This window comes from Palaemon carinicauda, chromosome 1 (assembly GCF_036898095.1).
Source record: "Palaemon carinicauda isolate YSFRI2023 chromosome 1, ASM3689809v2, whole genome shotgun sequence".
NCBI classification, from domain to species: domain Eukaryota; kingdom Metazoa; phylum Arthropoda; class Malacostraca; order Decapoda; family Palaemonidae; genus Palaemon; species Palaemon carinicauda.
Window position 1 is genome coordinate 185,350,272 of NC_090725.1, and position 19,164 is coordinate 185,369,435.

The 19,164-nt window shown below is 36.8% G+C and overlaps 1 protein-coding gene across 20 annotated transcripts in view; it reads right to left on the reverse strand.

The window, feature by feature from the left end:
- The window catches only part of LOC137652986 (F-actin-uncapping protein LRRC16A-like), a 702,357-nt gene that overhangs the window by 1,629 nt on the left and 681,564 nt on the right, over positions 1–19,164 (reverse strand). For 15 of the 20 annotated variants that reach the window (XM_068386421.1, XM_068386468.1, XM_068386477.1 and 12 more), the window contains 3 exons: positions 12,751–12,843; positions 10,204–10,271; positions 1–7,466 (listed from right to left, as the gene is read on the reverse strand). The exon at positions 1–7,466 is cut by the window's left edge and continues 1,629 nt beyond it. In XM_068386421.1, the coding sequence (XP_068242522.1) occupies positions 7,335–7,466; positions 10,204–10,271; positions 12,751–12,843 (293 nt within the window). In that variant the 3' untranslated portion in view covers positions 1–7,334. The remainder of the gene's footprint in view (positions 7,467–10,203; positions 10,272–12,750; positions 12,844–19,164) is intronic. The other 5 variants (XM_068386457.1, XM_068386437.1, XM_068386470.1 and 2 more) reach the window with 3 other exon arrangements.

Genomic DNA, 19,164 nt, shown 5'->3' on the forward strand with positions numbered 1-19,164 from the left:
GGAACTTCATATATATTTATGTATATATATAGTATATACAATTATGTATAACATTCAAGAGCTTGCTTCTTTTTCAACTACCTTAAGTGCAAATGAGCTGAAGACAGGCTCCTAATGAGTACCCATAAAAACTAGCTGTGAAGACAGTACTTGCAGCATAACAGCTTTTCATTTACACCTCGAGCAGAATTCATCACAGATACACTGTTCACCATCATTAGAACTCAAAAATAATATCAATAATAAGATTGAAAAAAATCACAATTGGTACCTTAGCTTTGAGAAAACACACATAATGATTGTGAAAATCACTCTCTTGGCACAAAGCTTTGAGGATGAAACTCCCCTAAGCATTAGCTGAATCTAGCATAAGTAGCACAAGACAGTTTTTGAGAACTCTGAAAGTGAATGGCCATCTGACTCCCTACAATATCAATTACAGCATGTCCAAATTTAACTTTATAGTGCAATTACATATCAACCATTTTAATGCACTTGGAAAAGATTAACTGTTGTTTAATATATTGACATGAATTTTCTGCACAAAACCCTTTTTAATCCACACAAAATTCTTAAATTACTGCAATGCAATCAATTTCATCAAAAGCATTCACTGAGTGTATACAGAAAAGCATTATATCCTGTTAATTTGTGGGCTCCCCAAAAAGTTGTATTTGGAGAATTTAATCAAATATTTAAAAAGTTTATACTTATGTCTTATATGCTTAAAGCAAAAAAAAACTGCAACAGTGTATATATAACAACAATGATGAACAGATTTACAAAGCATTGCCAAAATCACATGTCAAAATGGGTATGCTTTTAATATAAATGGTGCTTAGCTGAGGGAATCAACATAGTGGAAATGTCACCCAGCATATTACTATTGCTGGTAACTTGCATCTTATTATAATTCATGTACACTAACCAATGATAAATATGTCAACAACATTCATCATTGTTGTACAAACAATCACAAAATCTGACAAATATAAGTATGAAATTGTTTTTCCTTCAACTTATTTTTTGACAATTATACATAAAACCAATATCAAAGCTACACATATAAATTGCACTTTCGTCTCTATACAAATAATTACAAGACAGCAACAATTCTCTAGAATGAAAATCACTTGCAAAAATAACATTGGTAAACTAATTCTATAGTAGGATTTACACAATTATGAAGGGTAAGAAATATTTAACATTTGAATTCACTCCTTTCCATATAAGTTATGCATGCAAAATTTGCAATTTTGTTTAAAAAAATTAATTTCAATAAAATCTGTTATTTCTATACTCACCTAATGTTCACATTGACTTCTCTCCGAAAGCTCAGTTTTATTGACATTTAACATTGAAACTAAAAAATTGCTCTTTTTCTTTACTTTCAATAGACTTGTCAATAGTAAAGTAATGAAACAATCTAGAGGTAAAGGTAACTACTGAGACTTGCCAAGCCACATATTCTTTGTCTTTTCATTCTCAAAGTCAAAATTACTCCCTATCCACTTAACACTACAAGTCAGTAGGAAATTGGGGGGCCTTGTACTGTATATGAACTTCAGGTACATATAGAAATAAAAAAAAATTAATACCAGAATTCCATTTATTTCTATGAACCTCCCCTAATGTTCATAATGCTGACACCCACACATTGATGGAAGGGGATCCCCAGTGAAGGAAAGAGATAGTGCATTTACAGTTTGAAAATAAAATAACTAACATTCTAAACATATCTATTGGTAACAAATCATCAATACATTTTAAAATATGGGACTCCAGACTGTTCCTTAAGTATGTATTTACAGAACAGCAGTACCATGTAAATAAAATTAAAATTCCTTAAATCAAGAAAATTATAAATCAAATAAATCCAAAAATATTATTAGACCACATTGTCAGCAGACACTATAGAACCTAAAGCCAGGTAATCTTAACAAACCAGAATTCAAGATAATGTTTGGCAAAAATTGACTTGGTATGCCATTGAGCTGCTGTCAAAACCATTTCTAAAGAAATTTTTTCTGCCAAAAAATTTGGGAATATAGCTTCACTTCTAATATCATGAAACCTAACATTTAGGATTCCATTGGACTTGGATTAATTCTTCTGCGACCAAAGTTTTAACAAGACTATTTTTGAACAGAGGGTGAATTGGAGTTCTAATTCTTAAACAAATTAGGAAAGCCCCTTCAATTTTGTTTAGTTTTGTCCAAATAATGCTCTATGGCACTTACCAGACAAAATAATCTATATTCTGATGTAATGCTTACATTATTTCTTCAAGAGATGATTTGAAAGAATTCTGGGGTAAACTCCTAATCTTAAAATCCTACTTAGCTATGAAAGTAGCCCACAGAGATATCCTCTCATGTTCCTCAAAAGCCCACCTTTAAAGATAATGCTAGTAGTTAAGTTTTGCATTTAGCTGATCCCTGTGTAAGCCTAGGCATAAATAGGAAAAAGTGTTTAGCTATAAGATCTTTAACAGGATTTAAGGTACAAAACTTAAAAGTTTTAAAGATTGTAAAATTACACCAAAATTCCAAGAAACATGGACCTATATTCCTTAATAGCTGAAATTTAAAGTTTTCCATAAAATAAGCAACTTATAAATTACAATATTATCCAAATTATTTTAGGTACTGCATTGATATATTTCTAGATTTGCACCAACCAAAAAGAAAAAAATTCTATTGTCTTAGCTACAGATTATCGGTAAACTGTCTTTTTTAACATACTGTACGAGTCCCAAACTAGAGGGCTGCAAAATAATTTTGTTCCTGAGAATACAGTGGAAGGTCTAAATTCGTTATTTGTAGCATGGATGGATTTGGATGACTAGCCTCTGAAATTAATTGTCTGCAAAAATTGGTTTGTACAACATGCACAACCACCTCCTCAGACACTCCAATAAAAGAGGCCAAAGAAGTGTGGACCATTTCACTTGGGTCCAGAAATGGGCTACTAATGTCATCTTGCTGTTGTAGAAATTCTGTAGTAGTTTATCACCTGTCATAGCATATGGGGAATGGTGAAAATGTGCAAAGATCTAGACTGACCAGTCTGGTAACAGGTTATCTACCGCCCATGCTAAGGGAGCTGGCATATGGAAGTGGTGAACAAAAACCCTATACGTTATTTTGGTCACTGAAATTGCAAGCTTGTCTATGTTTGGTAGATTCCACCACTTCTAATTTTATAGACATACTGACAAATATAAAGACCATTTGTTTAGAAAAACTTGACTCTTCCTTCTTAAATGATCCACTACGATGTTCGATTTTCTAGGAATAAACTAAGAAGATTTATTCCTCTTAAATTGTCCAAGTCAATAATAATAATAATAACAATAATAATAATAATAATCAGGGTTATCTGGTACAGAGATTATAATCTTGTCCTCCCTTCAGCTTTGGAGGTAGGCCTTGTGGTTCCTTGTCCAGGAATATTACCAGAAAATTTCTGCAACTGACATGACAAGTGGACTCCTGTGCCACCCATTTCCCTGACGGACATAAAGATCTAGAGTTACTCCCCATCTTTCCAGTGAATCATCTATGAACAGAGATAGGTCAAAGATTTTAATTTCCAATGAGACTTCCTTGGATAACTGCCTTCAATCATCCCACCAACTCAGCAGTTGAAAAAGGTTCATCACTGGAATTGAGGTTGTTTCTTGAGCGACTATTCTTTCCTGATTGAGATGAAATTGGAATATCCTCATCCTTAACTATACCATTAGAACAAATTATCTAGAATTCTAGAAGTCTCATCCACTTCAAAACTGACAAACTAATAACTTCTGAACTTATTTAACTATAAAAGAAAAAGATTGTTTGGAAAAACCCAAAAGGAACTGTTGTTATCATCATTCCCAAAGATATATCCTTCAGAGTTGGAACCAGATGTGACTCCTACAATAGACCAGATCCCAACCATTCCCACAACTTGAGCAACTACACTTTCTCATCCCGAAACCTTTCCTATGAATCGCTCAAAAACACCTAATTGTCCAGGGATAAAAGAAATCTTAACTCCAGAACCATTTACCATTTTTAAATGGGGTGGTAAATACTTGAATGACCACCCTAAGACCAAAATACGGGCACTTGAATTGGTATACGGTTTACTAATTGATGAAACAAAGGTATTTTTGGAACAGAGTTTAATAGGATGTGAAAAGATGTCTATGAGGAGTACATCCAGTCATCTTTCTCTATCGACTCCCAGAACTGGAGGTTGAAAGCATCTAGAACTGGACCCAACACCCTAAAGCTTTGGGGAATAGGAACACCTGTTGAAAAACCTCCTATGGATTTCCCATAAGCTTCACAATTTCTAGCTTCCAAATCAGTGGCTTTGCTATATTTTTTAAATAACTTAAAAATAGGATTGGTTCTTGGAAAAGAAATAATTGGAGTCTAGAAGAATATGTTAACCTTCTTTGACAACATCTAGAAACCACTAATTGACACAAAAGCTTTCCCAAACGTGATGAAAATGCGAGTTTCCTTCCTACTAGGGTTTGCATGGATGGACCATCATAACACTCTCCAATAAGATCGAGTCTGGCTGACAACTCTTCTGGAATGTTTACTAGATCAAAATCCAGATGTTATACCACTGATAGGAAAAGAATTCCTTGGTGACAAATTTAATGCAGTTGAAGAAATTGATTAAAGTTGAAAACTTTGGTATCCGTAGAAAATAACCTCAAAGTGTCACTGTTGGTCCTGATATCCACTTGAAGAATTACTTGATCCTATCTACATCCAAAACAGGACCCAAATAGGGAAAGAATCAGTTCTTTTTGTGCCTCAGAGACTGTTCCAACTATTGCCACACATACTAGTTATCTTCTCTAAATAACAAAATACACAAGGGCTGCTACAGCCTCAGAAATCCCATCTGAAGCATTCATACATAAACAAGTCATATAAACCAAAGCCAAATTCAAATCCTGATGGCCTACACATTCCTTTTATAAAAGTCTAGCCATGACTTCTACTGAAATCAGCAATGGAAATTATTTCAAGAATGTTTATTATCATCGACAAAAACTTCATTTCTTTAATAAGCCAGGTTGAAAGCCCTGTATTTAAAGATTTTGTACAATTTTCTACTTTATTGCTTGCAAACAGCATTTCTTTAGTATACCACCTTGCAAGCCCTGCATTCAAAGATTTTTACCTATTAGCATCAAGTATGAGCTCACATCTGGAAATTAAATCATAATCTAGACCAAGATTTTGAAACTGATTCATCTTATACAAGTCGGAATATTTTTGTGGTATAGAAAGATTCCCACTGAACGAGAACCAGAATTACCAGCCTTTCTTTATATCTGAGATACCAATATATCAATTCTATCCAAAACAAAATGGGAGAACTGAGTGGTAAAAAGAGTATTGGAAATAGCTATCTCCAAAGACTTGGAAGAAAAACAGTAGAGTTTACCCTAAGCAACTTATTTAGATATTTATTAGAACTGAGGATACAAGGTTTGAAAGGGAGATACCTCACCATACCTGGGCTCTTACTCTGATTTTTTTTCTCCTTATCTTCCTGTTCAGATGGATGAACCAAAATATAACTTACTGGTTGTCAGCTTGTTTACAACTTGCTCAGAAGCTACAGAGCATTACTTTATTGAGGGACTCATTACGGCAGAAGTACTAGCACCTACATTTATCTCATTAGAATTAACCTATGACGAGCTACTGGCTGAGCTTGCAAGTAAACAATGTGCACTGCCATCTGAAACATGATCTAACTGATCAACTTTAGCTGAAATTTTATCAAACATTTTATCTTAAGGGAATTATACAATATGCTTTAAAGTGTTTACTTCAGCTAGTGGAAGGATATTAGAATCCAAACTATAAACTCTGTCTTTTGCCTCACAATCTGGTTGTCTAAAAAAGTGGCTAGGATTATGGGAATGTGAAAAAGTTCACAGCAGAAAGGTCTAAAGTAAATAAAGAACTCGAGGCTCTCGAATGTGCAATGTGCTGTGCACCATCTGAACCCTGACTGAATGGAACACTATTACCTTTAGATCTAACATGAGAGTCAAGTTAGGGGTAGAAATAAGGTATGCAAGATCAGAAGTACTGCTTTAAGTAAAGGCTAACTGGCCTTCTGAGAGTTCCCAAAAGAAGCTAAAGAAGTTGAGAGCCTTTGAAGCTCATCACTATCTAAACTTGATTGGTAAGTGCCATGTATGAGTTCAGCATTTGTGTGTCATTATCTCATCATTCCTACTATAATTTGGATTTCTCCCTGAAAGAAAGTTTCTTAGGTGCTTGGAACCTTTAATCAGTGTGGTCTTTGCACTACCAAATTTTTTCAAAATCATAAAACCTGCCCGACACAAAATGCAAAGAGAATGCAGATAATGATTGCCCAGAAGAAATTCCCTTGAACAATCTAGTGTGAAAAATGGGGCCGTGACAGACCTATGCAACATAAAGACTAAAGACAGAGGACCTGTGGCTTGACAAGACTCCAAGAGTGCCACTGACCACGAGATTGTCATTTCTTTACTAGAGTGCATAAGTCTATTGAAAGGAAAGACAGCAGGAAATTTTTTAGTTTTACGGGTAAATGCTGATAAAACTGAGCTTCAGGAGAGAAGCAATATGAACATCCGGGGATGTTCATAGAAATAAATTTCCTAAGCTGGCAGTGTAATAATGCTGAATCTGTACATATTTTACACCCAAATTTATAGGGTTCATAGGACATCCTAAGCTACTTAAAACTTTCTAATGCAAGAAATTTGTTTCTAAAAATGCCACAATTAATTTCGGCCATTATTCTTATTCAATACTGGTGGAAATTCATGTATCTTGACTTGGTAAAATCCCTCTGTATGAACTAATTATGACTCTCTTTCTAAATACTTTATGCATGCAACCATACATTAATATAACAATAGGATTTGATTTTTAACAAACCTGTATGGCAGAGGGACTTGAAAGTCAATGACAGGTAGCAAGGGCATCTCTTTGGTAAATTCTCATAGATGACACATCACAATCTTTAACAACAACATTTTCTAAAAACAACGGTAGCAACAAATCCTATTCCACCCAACCACATACTGTTTACAGTAGTTCCTTTTGAATTCCCCCTCTCTCCCCAAAATTCACAGAATACTGCACTATTAAAATAACTAGAATATTTACAGTTAGCTGTCTCTTAGATCTGACACAGATACAGTAATCAAAAGACAATCTGACTATTTATCACTTGTGAAAGTCCGTGCTTAAGATCACACCATTCAGAATGGCTTAATAAAAGTTTGCTCTAATGATCTGACGTTGTTATACATTGACGACATCCTCTAAAGCAAGGTCAGTGGTGAGGACGTGCTTATGTGAAGTCTGGCGGTGTAGAGGAGGACCTGAAGAGGATGCTGTCCCATGTTCACCGTCCACTAAAGTCTCCTCCAGCTCCTGTTAAAATGAATAATGGAAAAACATCCATTAAACCAGTACAATGTCCACATTTTTTTTCAATATCATAACTCATAAATAAAGAAATAATCAAAAAACACACAATTATACAGTTCAATATCTGTTATTTCTCACTTAATTTATTTTCAGTTTTTAAACTTCATCATTTGAATCCCATAAGAAGTACTCTACATTTGTGAAATTTATTTCCCTTTCAGCCACATGACTTAATTTTAGTCTGGTATTAAGTTTCTTTAATTATTTATGCATACTGCATGAGATTTTCATGAATATCTAAAAATATATACTAATTACTGTATAAGGAAATTCATTCAGCTATTTGATGACGTTTTGCATAATTTCTTAGTCACATTCGTTTTTGTGCTAAGACGAGTTAAGAAGGATATAAGAAAAATAGCCTGGTACTTAGTGAAAAATTATTTGAGCAAGGTTGGAATTGAGAGTTAGAAATTAATCGAGAAAGATTACATTCCACAATTGTCTAGCACTAAGTTACACTATAATTTATTTGAATGGTAAACTTTCTTCTTCGCTTTTTATGTTCATGCTCCATGCACATTTCATACAGCTTCTAATTTTCCTTCTGTACTAAAATATTCTTTAAAAAGGGTTCATATGTTTCTGAATAACGCAGTAATGTACAAAAGTTTTTCAAAAACTGTAGGATGCATGAGGTTCACAGTACTCAACTAAATTCCATACAATAAAATGCAAACAATTTTAAGTTAAGCACACAACATTTAAAACAATCTACATGTTATAGTAGATATCTGTTTTGCTTCTTCCCTGATGTCTATATTGCTTTCGTCTCCAGAGGCTTGGTATGTCAATGTTACCCCTTGAAATCTGAAAAACTTCCTCCTGTTTTCTTTCTTTTCAATACAGTATAGGTACTAATGCCTCTATTAAAGTAATGCGACCTAACAGAATTTCTTCTCCAGTCTCCAAGATGAAGTGTTTACCAGACTGTCAGCGATTTTATTTGTTTCTTATTTTTCTATTGGTTTAAAGATCTGAATGCAAAGAATGGTTAGAATTATGGATAAGCTAACGCAACATGCATAAAGAACTAACTGAATGACGATTCCAGAGATTTACATCAAAATCAGGAATAGGAAATTTAATTGACCAAGTTTTTGTCACAAAAATTAAGATGAGAGTCAGCGGGTGAAGACCAGAGAGGAGAACAATACTCAAAACAAGGTAGAATGAAAGAATTAAAATATTTCTTCAAAACAAATTGATCACCGTTAATCTTAAAAAAAATTTTCAACAAGCCAATTTTTTGTGCAATTGAAGAAATAAACCAAATATGTTTCTCAAAAGTAAACCTGCAATAATAACCACCTAAAATTTTAAAGTTGTATAGGTTACAGTTAAAGAAACATTATTAATGCAATGATCAGGATTTTAGGGAGCCACTGTCCCCGATAAGAGGTTGGAGAACAAAAGAGAAGGAAATGGGAACATATGTAAAGTATAAAGTTAAAAAGTGGGTGTAGCTAGGGGCTGAAGGGATGCTCTAAATATCCTTTAGTAATGCCTACAATGTCTTTCTTTTGGAAAGGACATCCATATTTATTACCCTTGACAATTTCTCCTATTGATATTCATTATTACTTTGCATAGAATTACTGTTCTTTATTTAAGACAACATCTCACTCACCAAAAATGATCTATAACAAAAGTCATCATACGACAATTGATAACTATCCTTGGAGAAATTCTTAAAATGTACAACCTACCTTCAGTGTCTTAATGACCAGACCATGCACAAAACTAACCACATTATTATTATTATTTTCCTTATTATTATTGTTGTTATCATTATTAATATTACAAGCTAAGCTATAACCCTAGTTGGAAAAGCAAGATGCTATAAACCCAAGGGCTCCAACAGAGGAAAAATAGTACAATGAGGAAAGGAAACAAGGAAATAAATAAACTATAAGAGAAGTAATAAACAATCACAATAAAATATTTTAAGAACAGTAGCAATATTTATATAAACTATATAAACTTAAAAAAACAAGAGGAAGAAAAATAAGCTAGAACAGCGTGCCCGAGTATACCCTCAAGCAAGAGGGCCCTATTCCATGACAGTGGAAGGCTATGGCACTTCCCAAGGCTAGATGATAATGGTTTGATTATGAAGTGTCCTCCTTGAAGAGCTGCTTATCATAAGCTATAGAATCTCTTCTACCTTTTCCAAGAGAGTAGCCACTGAGCTACTTGGACTCTACAGGTAAGAAGGGACATGCCATCCATAATAACCTCTTTCGCATAGAAGATACACGGACATACCAAGAAATAAGATTATAAAGTAGTGAACTAATTTTATGATAAAAATTAACCTTTAAAAACATACATCAATACTAGAATTTTATGTAAAATTATTGCCAAGCATGAAGTTTGCAGAAAAACTAATGACAAATATTCATTTGATAAAAGCACTCCAATAATATTTACTGAGAGTCAACAATATTAATCTATATTTTAATACTTGAATAAAGTTGGGCACTCTAAGGTCATGATTATTTGTTTCACAAGTAGACATTTATATGTACTATGAAACTTAACTACGTAAGTATTTGTTTCACGGAAATGTGATCAACTAAAATGTTTCATAAAAGCAAAGCAATGGTGCAAATATGGAGCAGTGTTTTTGTGAATTCAGAACAAATATATATGGAATAAATCATGCAAGTTTCTATACCTCCAGCTGGTTGCTTGTGAGCGTCGAGCGTCGCTTGTCGAGGATTACCTGCAGCTCTGGGGCCATACCTACACAAATAACACAAACACACACGTGCACAATCAGTGACCACCAACATCAAAGCATTTGGATCAAGCCTGGGACACCAAGTAATAGAGCAACACAAAACTAAAAAGAAGCTAAAATGTTTTACAAAGACAAATAACTATTCTATCCCTTTCTAATTGAATTAATAACTACTATATTTCTTATTAAACAAGTTTTAAAAATTAGTGAAAATTATGACAGGTGATATACAAATTTATAAAACAAAATATAAAAATATAACTTCATAATAAAAGTAGCAAGTATTAAAAAATATTCATGTTGCTCAAACTTGGAGTCAGTGAATGTCACTAGAAACAACTGGGTTACATTATAAGCATTATCAGGGTAACAAGCCAAAAAAAATCATTATAAATTACTTATTCCTAATTTCAAGGAGATATCTCATAATGAACCCGAGTGTTGCAACTAGAACCATGCACAGTGTACATGCAAAAAGAAAAAAAATATAAATCATACTGTTCATCAAAAGCACTCTTTCTTTCAATTTAGCTGAGTAAATAAAATTAAAAGCTAATACACAGGATAGCTTGAAACTATAATTGGTTAACAGGCAGCATTGTGGCAGTTTGTAAATAGAACTTGGATCTATACAATCATATACTATACTCTTTTATTTTATAGAACATGCAAAGCAGTGTTCAAGTCACTGCACTGCACAACATCCATTGCAATCACTCATGGTATATAAGCTAACTTGAAATCATGAGCAGTGGAATGGCTAATCATTTTACAGGAAAGGATTTCAAATATGTAGGTGAAGTACAATTGACAGTTTACCTGCATCTTAGTGCCTCACTATCAAAAGAATAAAAACACTTGTATTAAATCCTTTCACAAAAAATAATACTAATTTCAGATTATTTCATGTAGGAAGTAGATGTTACAATTTCTGTGTTAGGACAATTAAAAAAGAATAAAATTGCTTGACTAATTAAAAAATATTTCAACTTGAAAATTCTTCATAGTAAATCAAATGCACCATCATTCCATAAAAGTATAAATTACAGTAAATATACAGATGCAAGTAGTATGAACTATTGCCTCCATCAAAGGAAATTTCTGAACCAATGTTTATACCTTGCAAAAACATTTCAGGTACACCAATCAAAATGTTTTCATTTTGTGGCAAAAAAAAAAAAAAAAAAAAAAAACACCACCTTTGTGTGGATGTTTTGTCACAAATGCATAATAATAATAAACAATATGTTTATTGGTAAATAGATCAAAACTGTATTCCTAAATTAAATATTTTCATAATACAGTACAATGGATTATTCCAATTCATATCCAATATTTACTTACATATTGCTGAAATATTGAAAAATCTTGTTGCTCCCTACAAGTTCTCTGATTGTGTGTTATATATACATCTGTGATGTGCTGCTAAGACCAGGCACCAATGCACCCTTATTAAGGAATTGCAAAAAGTTGGAAATCTTGAGCGTTATTGAAAACATCAGTTATCTCTCCGGTTGCTTTGGTTAATAAGCTCTAACCATGGGAAGCAATGGAAACTAGGAAGTGGATAGGCAACAGATGCGGGTAAGGAAAGGGTAAAAGAGAGAGATATGGATTGGAATGGTGACATGAGATAGTAATTAGAGGACGAACAAAAGATTCCTTCTGCACTAATTTATGAGCATGGTCTCCTTTTCTTCAACTCAAAAAGTGTGAGGAAAATAATTCCAACTTAACAACCGTCTAGCAAAGACTGGCAAAAAATCAGATTCACTGATACCTGAAGCTGATATTCTGTTGTTAAAAGATAAAGACAACAACAGTAAAACAACAGCAATGGTAGTGGAGTAATCTCATGAAACACCAAAAAGTGAAAGCTGACTGAAAAAGTGTTCACCTGCTTGTAAGAAACATGTCAGAAATGTAAATAATAAATGCTAGTACTGTCACAGTACCGATATCTTGTGACATCGGGTGTTAACAATTGAGCGGGCTATTCAAATCCAAGTAAACACCTTAGTTTCCAGTTTTCCTTTTTGAAAATTGGTGCTTGGGAACATATTCAATCAACATGGATATTGGATAAGGTTCATTGAAATAATGAGATTTTTCTGATGCCTTAAGCAACTATGGAAATTACAACTATACTAAGTAGTTCCTGCTTATTGAAAGCGTTATTCCTAAAATGCACATATTTGCGGGAGAGAGAAAAGTTTCTTGCCTTGCCATGTATGCCTTCACACAATAGAATGCTCATATGAGGAATATAAGAGAATAAAAGTACAGAAAAATAACAACAAAGTTTTACAATAATTTTACAGCAATTGGAGTACTTTAAATACTATGGGAGGGTTTAAACTATAAATGTGAAAGATGGTGCATTTACTTTACTAATTTTGTAGTGTACTGTATTAATTATCGCCAACAGAACAATCCAAACACAAAATAAACCATTGAAGATTAGTAGGCAAGTATATCCACCTTTAACTTGTGTCTTTTTCTTAACAATCTTTCTGATGCCATTGATTGTGCTTCTAGTCTTCTCTGCTTCAGATTTCCCCCTCACTTTTACATCTGAAGCAGAAAGGTCACAATGCGAACCGGCAATAGTTAATGAATAGATCCAGTTATGGTAAATAAATCATAACATTTTTCACAAGTCACAGATTTACAAGGTCACCTGCCAACATCCAATAAAGCCTACATGCAAATTTCATTAACTGATGCAACGCTTAGTATAAATTGGTATAGGAATCTAATACTCTTTAACAACAAGTCATAATGAAATTGTGATAATGAACACGCTAACAGAATTACGAGCATTGTAATTTTTATTTGGCTTAACTTTCACTTGCTTCATGCTGCTTTCATTCATAATTTATCAAAATTAAATGAAATCATTCTAGTTTCCCACATAATGAAAATATAAGCATTCATTCACAACAGTGTTTATAAACAATGCATTAAAATCAATCTTAAACTTTTTAAGAACAAATTATGTGACTCATCAAATATGGTAATAAACTTTTGTACACAAATGTAAATACAGTAGCAATTATCGACACTACATTAAAACTGGGATCACGTTGAAAATATCCAAATGGATGGCACTCTTAGAGGTAACACTGAATAGTGAACTTGAAGGACATGTACAAGTTTATATAAGATTTAAGTTCAGCATATGACACTTTTGAGAGAGAGAGAGAGAGAAAAAAAAAAAAAAAAAAAAAAAAAAAAAAAAAAAAAAAAAAAAAAAAAAAAAAAAAACTGAGAACAGTGACCAAGTTATCAAAGAAATTTATGCAACACTATATAATGGTATTTTTTATCATACAGTCTTGGATTATCAGTGACTGAAAATCATGAGTTGACAAGATACAGTACTTTCAAGGATTTCTCATCAGATCTGCAATTAATTTAAATAAAATAGGGACAAAGAATCACTTTAACTCTAGATCGGAAGTTTTAAAAGAACCAAATGAAATAGAAAACTTGCCCTCAAAAATATTATAATTAGGAAAAGCCACTTTTTCCCACTGCTCCATAAACTCAAAATCTTGCACAATACAATATATACCACTTTATAATGAAAAGAATAAAAAACAAAAAGGTACTTTCATATTGCAAGAGATTATATCATAAGCAACAAAAAATTAAAAATGACAAGAAATAGTAAAACCCCAGCAGGTAGATTGGTAATTACTGATATGAGCATTCCCTCAAATTCATCTCAACATTCAGTGAAAGCCATCAAAATATTCTTTAAGGATATCTTCCATAAAAAGGATAAGAAAAGTAAAAGAAAAGGAACCCATACTGTATAAATAGAATTTATAAAATTTCAATTGGACACCTATATCCCTTGCTAATAATACTGACTGAATTTATTTCAAGCATTGTATTTAATGAAGAGCCCAAACAAAAGCACAGTACTACTGTATCAATTATTCCTTTTTATTTTCAAAATGTTAATCAATATACTAATAGGAGGCCATGACAAAATTCTTGATTTGTCCTTATAAATATGTTATTTTTATTAATAAAATAAATTTTTGAATATACTTACCCGATAATCATGTAGCTGTCAACTCCGTTGCCCGACAGAATTCTATGGAGGGATACGCCAGCTATCACAATACTAGAAGGGGGTGTACTTACCAGCGCCACCTGTGGCCAGGTACTCAATCATTTGTTGTTTACACCTCCTCAATTATTCCTCGGTCCACTGGTTCTCTCTGGGGAGGAAAGGGAGGGTCGATTAAATCATGATTATCGGGTAAGTATATTCAAAAATTTATTTTATTAATAAAAATAACATTTTTCAATATTAAACTTACCCGATAATCATGTAGCTGATTCACACCCAGGGAGGTGGGTGAAAACCAGTGTACATGATTAAAGGATAGCTAAGTATCCCAAATTTCATATAACAGTTATCTCAAATAACAATGAAATAATAAGTACCTGGTAAGGAAGTCGAATAGAACCGTTACTCTGCCTTTTATTTAAAGTTCGTCTTCCTTACTGAGCGCAGCGTTCCTCTTGGAGGCTGAATCAACCCAAAGGTGCCAAAGTACAAGGGGTTGCAACCCTACTAAAGGACCTCTACCAAACCTTTAACCCAGGCGCTTCTCAAGAATGAATAGACCACCCGCCAAATCCAAGGATGCGGAAGGCTTCTTAGCCTACCGTAACAACCATAAAAACAACAATAAAAGTATTCAAGAGAAAGGTTAAAAAGGTTATGGGATTATGGGAATGTAGTGGCTGAGCCCTCACCTACTACTGCACTCGCTGCTACGAATGGTCCCAGGGTGTAGCAGTTCTCGTAAAGAGACTGGACATCTTTCAGATAAAATGATGCAAACACTGACTTGCTCCTCCAATAGGTTGCATCCATAATGCTCTGCAGAGAACGGTTTTTATTAAAGGCCAACGAAGTAGCTACAGCTCTTACTTCGTGGGTCCTTACCTTCAGCAATGCAAGGTCTTCCTCCTTTAAGTGAGAATGTGCTTCTCTGATCAGAAGCCTTATATAGTACGAAAGCCCATTCTTGGACATGGGTCTCGAGGGTTTCTTGATGGCACACCATAAGGCTTCTGACTGTCCTCGAATAGGTTTAGACCTCTTCAGATAATATTTGAGAGCTCTGACAGGGCAAAGAACTCTCTCTAGTTCGTTACCTACCATGTTGGAGAGGCTAGGTATTTCGAACGATCTAGGCCAAGGACGTGAAGGAAGCTCGTTCTTTGCTAGGAATCCAAGCTGAAAAGAACATGTAGCTGATTCGGTTGTGAAACCAATGTTCTTGCTGAAGGCATGAACCTCACTGACTCTCTTAGCTGTTGCAAGGCAAACGAGAAAAGCAGTCTTGAGGGTAAGATCCTTGAAGGAAGCTGACTGGAGAGGTTCGAACCTAGATGTCATAAGGAACCTTAAGACTACGTCCAGATTCCAGCCTGGAGTGGAAAGACGACGTTCTTTAGACGTCTCAAAAGACTTGAGAATGTCTTGAAGGTCCTTGTTGGAAGACAGGTCCAAACCCCTGTGGCGGAGGACTGAGGCCAACATGCTCCTATACCCTTTAATCGTAGATGTTGAAAGGGATCTCTCATTCCTAAGATGAAGAAGGAAGTCAGCTATTTGGATCACAGAGGTATTGGTAGAGGATATTGAATTGGCTCTACACCAGCTTCGGAAGACCTCCCACTTAGACTGGTAGACTCTACGAGTGGAAATTCTTCTAGCTCTGGCAATCGCACTGGCTGCCTCCTTCGAAAAGCCTCTAGCTCTAGCGAATCTTTCGACAGTCTGAAGGCAGTCAGTCGAAGAGCGTGGAGGTTTGGGTGCAACCTGTCTACGTGTGGTTGACGTAAAAGGTCCACTCTTAGAGGTAGAGTCCTGGGGAAGTCGACTAGCCATTGACGTACCTCTGTGTACCATTCTCTTGCAGGCCAAAGGGGAGCAACCAGCGTCAGCCGTGTCCCTTCGTGCGAGACGAATTTCTGCAGAACTTTGTTTATAATCTTGAACGGAGGGAATGCGTACAGGTCGAGATGGGACCAGTTCAGAAGAAAAGCATCTACATGAACCGCTGCAGGGTCTGGAACAGGGGAACAATAAAGCGGAAGTCTCTTGGTGATGGAGGTGGCAAACAGGTCTATGGTAGGTTGACCCCACAACGTCCAAAGTCTGTTGCACACACTCTTGTGGAGGGTCCATTCCGTGGGAATGACCTGATTCCTTCTGCTGAGGCGATCCGCTGAAACATTCATATCGCCCTGGATGAACCTCGTGACCAGAGTGAGGTTTAGACCTCTTGACCAAATGAGGAGGTCCCTTGCGATCTCGTAAAGGCTCCTCGAATGGGTCCCTCCTTGCTTGGAGATGTAAGCCAAGGCTGTGGTGTTGTCTGAATTCACCTCCACCACTTTGCCTAGCAGGAGGGACTTGAAGTTCAACAGGGCAAGATGGACTGCTAACAGTTCCTTGCAATTGATGTGGAGTAATCCTTGTTCCTTGTTCCACACTCCTGAGCATTCCCGTCCGTCCAAGGTCGCACCCCAGCCCGAGTCCGATGCATCCGAGAAGAGATGAAGATGGGGGGTCTGGATGGCCAATGATAGACCCTCCTTGAGAAGAAGATTGTGCTTCCACCACCGGAGAGTGGTCTTCATCTCTTGGTTGATAGGGATAGAGACTGCTTCTAGAGTCGAGCCCTTGTCCCAATGAGCTGCAAGATGGAATTGAAGAGGGCGGAGGTGGAGTCTCCCCAGCTCGACAAACAGGGCCAGAGATGAGAGGGTCCCTGTGAGACTCATCCACTGTCTCACTGAGCAATTGCTCCTCTTCAGCATGCTCATGATGCACTGTAGGGCTTGGTTTATCCTGGGGGCCGATGGAAAAGCCCGAAAATCCCGACTCTGAATCTCCATTCCCAGGTACACAATGGATTGGGAGGGAATGAGTTGAGATTTCTCTATATTGACTAATAGACCTAGGTCTCTGATTAGATCTAAAGTCCAAGAGAGGTTCTCCAGACAACGACGACTCGTGGAGGCTCTCAACAGCCAGTCGTCTAGGTAGAGGGAGGCTCTGATGTTCGATAAGTGCAGGAATTTCGCTACATTCCTCATCAGATGAGTAAAGACCATAGGAGCTGTGCTTAGGCCAAAACACAGGGCTTGGAACTGATAGACAACCTTTCCGAAAACGAATCTCAGGAAAGGTTGGGAGTCTGGATGAATGGGAACGTGAAAGTATGCATCTTTCAAGTCCAACGAGACCATCCAGTCCTCCTGTCTGACCGCTGCTAAGACCGACTTGGTCGTCTCCATTGTGAACGTCTGCTTGGTGACATACTCGTTGAGAGAGCTGACGTCCAGCACCGGTCTCCAACCTCCTGTCTTTTTGGCCACAAGAAAGAGACGGTTGTAGAAGCCCGGGGATTGATGGTCCCGGACTATAACCACTGCCTTCTTCTGCACAAGTAGCGACACCTCCTGTTGCAATGCTAGCCTCTTGTCCTCTTCTTTGTAGTTGGGAGAGAGGTTGATGGGCGATGTGGTCAGAGGCGGTTTGAGGCAGAATGGAATCCTGTAACCGTACCTCAGCCAACTGACAGACTGTGCGTCTGCACCTCTCTTCTCCCAGGCTTGCCAGAAGATCTTGAGCCTGGCACCTACTGTTGTCTGGAGAATCTGAGAGTCAGTGCTTTCCCTTAGATGTCCTGGGTCCTTTCTTAGACTTGCCCCTGTGAGAGTCTGGACGGGAGCTTCCTCGGCTGGGGGCTCTACCACGAAAGGGCGGTATGAACCTAGTGGCCGGGGTATCAGCCACTGGAGAGCGATAAGTCTTGGGGACAGAGGTGGTAACCTTAGACTTACGAGCCGATGAAGCTACAAGATCGTGCGTGTCCTTCTGTATCAGGGCAGCCGACAAGTCCTTAACTAGCTCCTCGGGAAAGAGGAACTTTGAGAGTGGAGCAAAAAGGAGCTGTGACCGCTGGCACGGTGTAATGCTGGCTGAGAGGAAGGAACACAGTTGTTCTCTTTTCTTCAACACCCCTGATACAAATAACGACGCTAGCTCACCCGATCCATCCCTGATAGCCTTATCCATGCAGGACATAATTAACATGGCAGAGTCTTTGTCCGCAGGAGATGTTTTCTTGCTGAGGGCTCCCAGGCACCAGTCGAGAAAATTGAACATTTCGAAAGCTCTGAACAACCCTTTCAGAAGATGATCCAGGTCTGAGAAGGTCCAACAAACCTTCGAGCGTCTCATCGCAGTCCTCCTAGGCGAGTCCACCAGACTTGAGAAGTCAGCCTGGGCAGAGGCAGGAACTCCCAAGCCTGGTGCTTCCCCTGTGGCATACCAAACGCAACCTTTCGATGCGAGCTTCGTTGGAGGGAACATGAAGGAAGTCTTGCCCAGGTGTTGTTTAGACTGAAGCCACTCCCCTAAGATCCTTAAGGCCCTCTTGGAGGATCTAGCTAGGACAAGCTTAGTATAGCTCGACTTAGCTTGTTGCACGCCTAGCGAAAACTCAGATGGAGGTGAGCGGGGAACAGCAGAGACGAAGTGGTCAGGGTAAAGCTCCCTGAGTAGAGCCAAGACCTTTCTAAAATCAACAGACAATGGAGAAAGCTTAGACTCCTCCACGTCTGATGAGGGATCAAGATGTGCCTCCTCATCATCCGACACTTCATCAGCAGAAGGTAGCGAAGCAAAAGGACCAGAATGCTGAACCGCAGAGTCAGAACGGGTAGGAACAACAACAGAGGTTTCCTCAACTTGAGGGAAAACCTGAGGTTCAGACTGTATAGGTTGAACAACAGTCGGAGCAGAAGGCAGGTGCAAGGGTGAAGGAGGTTGACTCCTAGCAAGAGTTG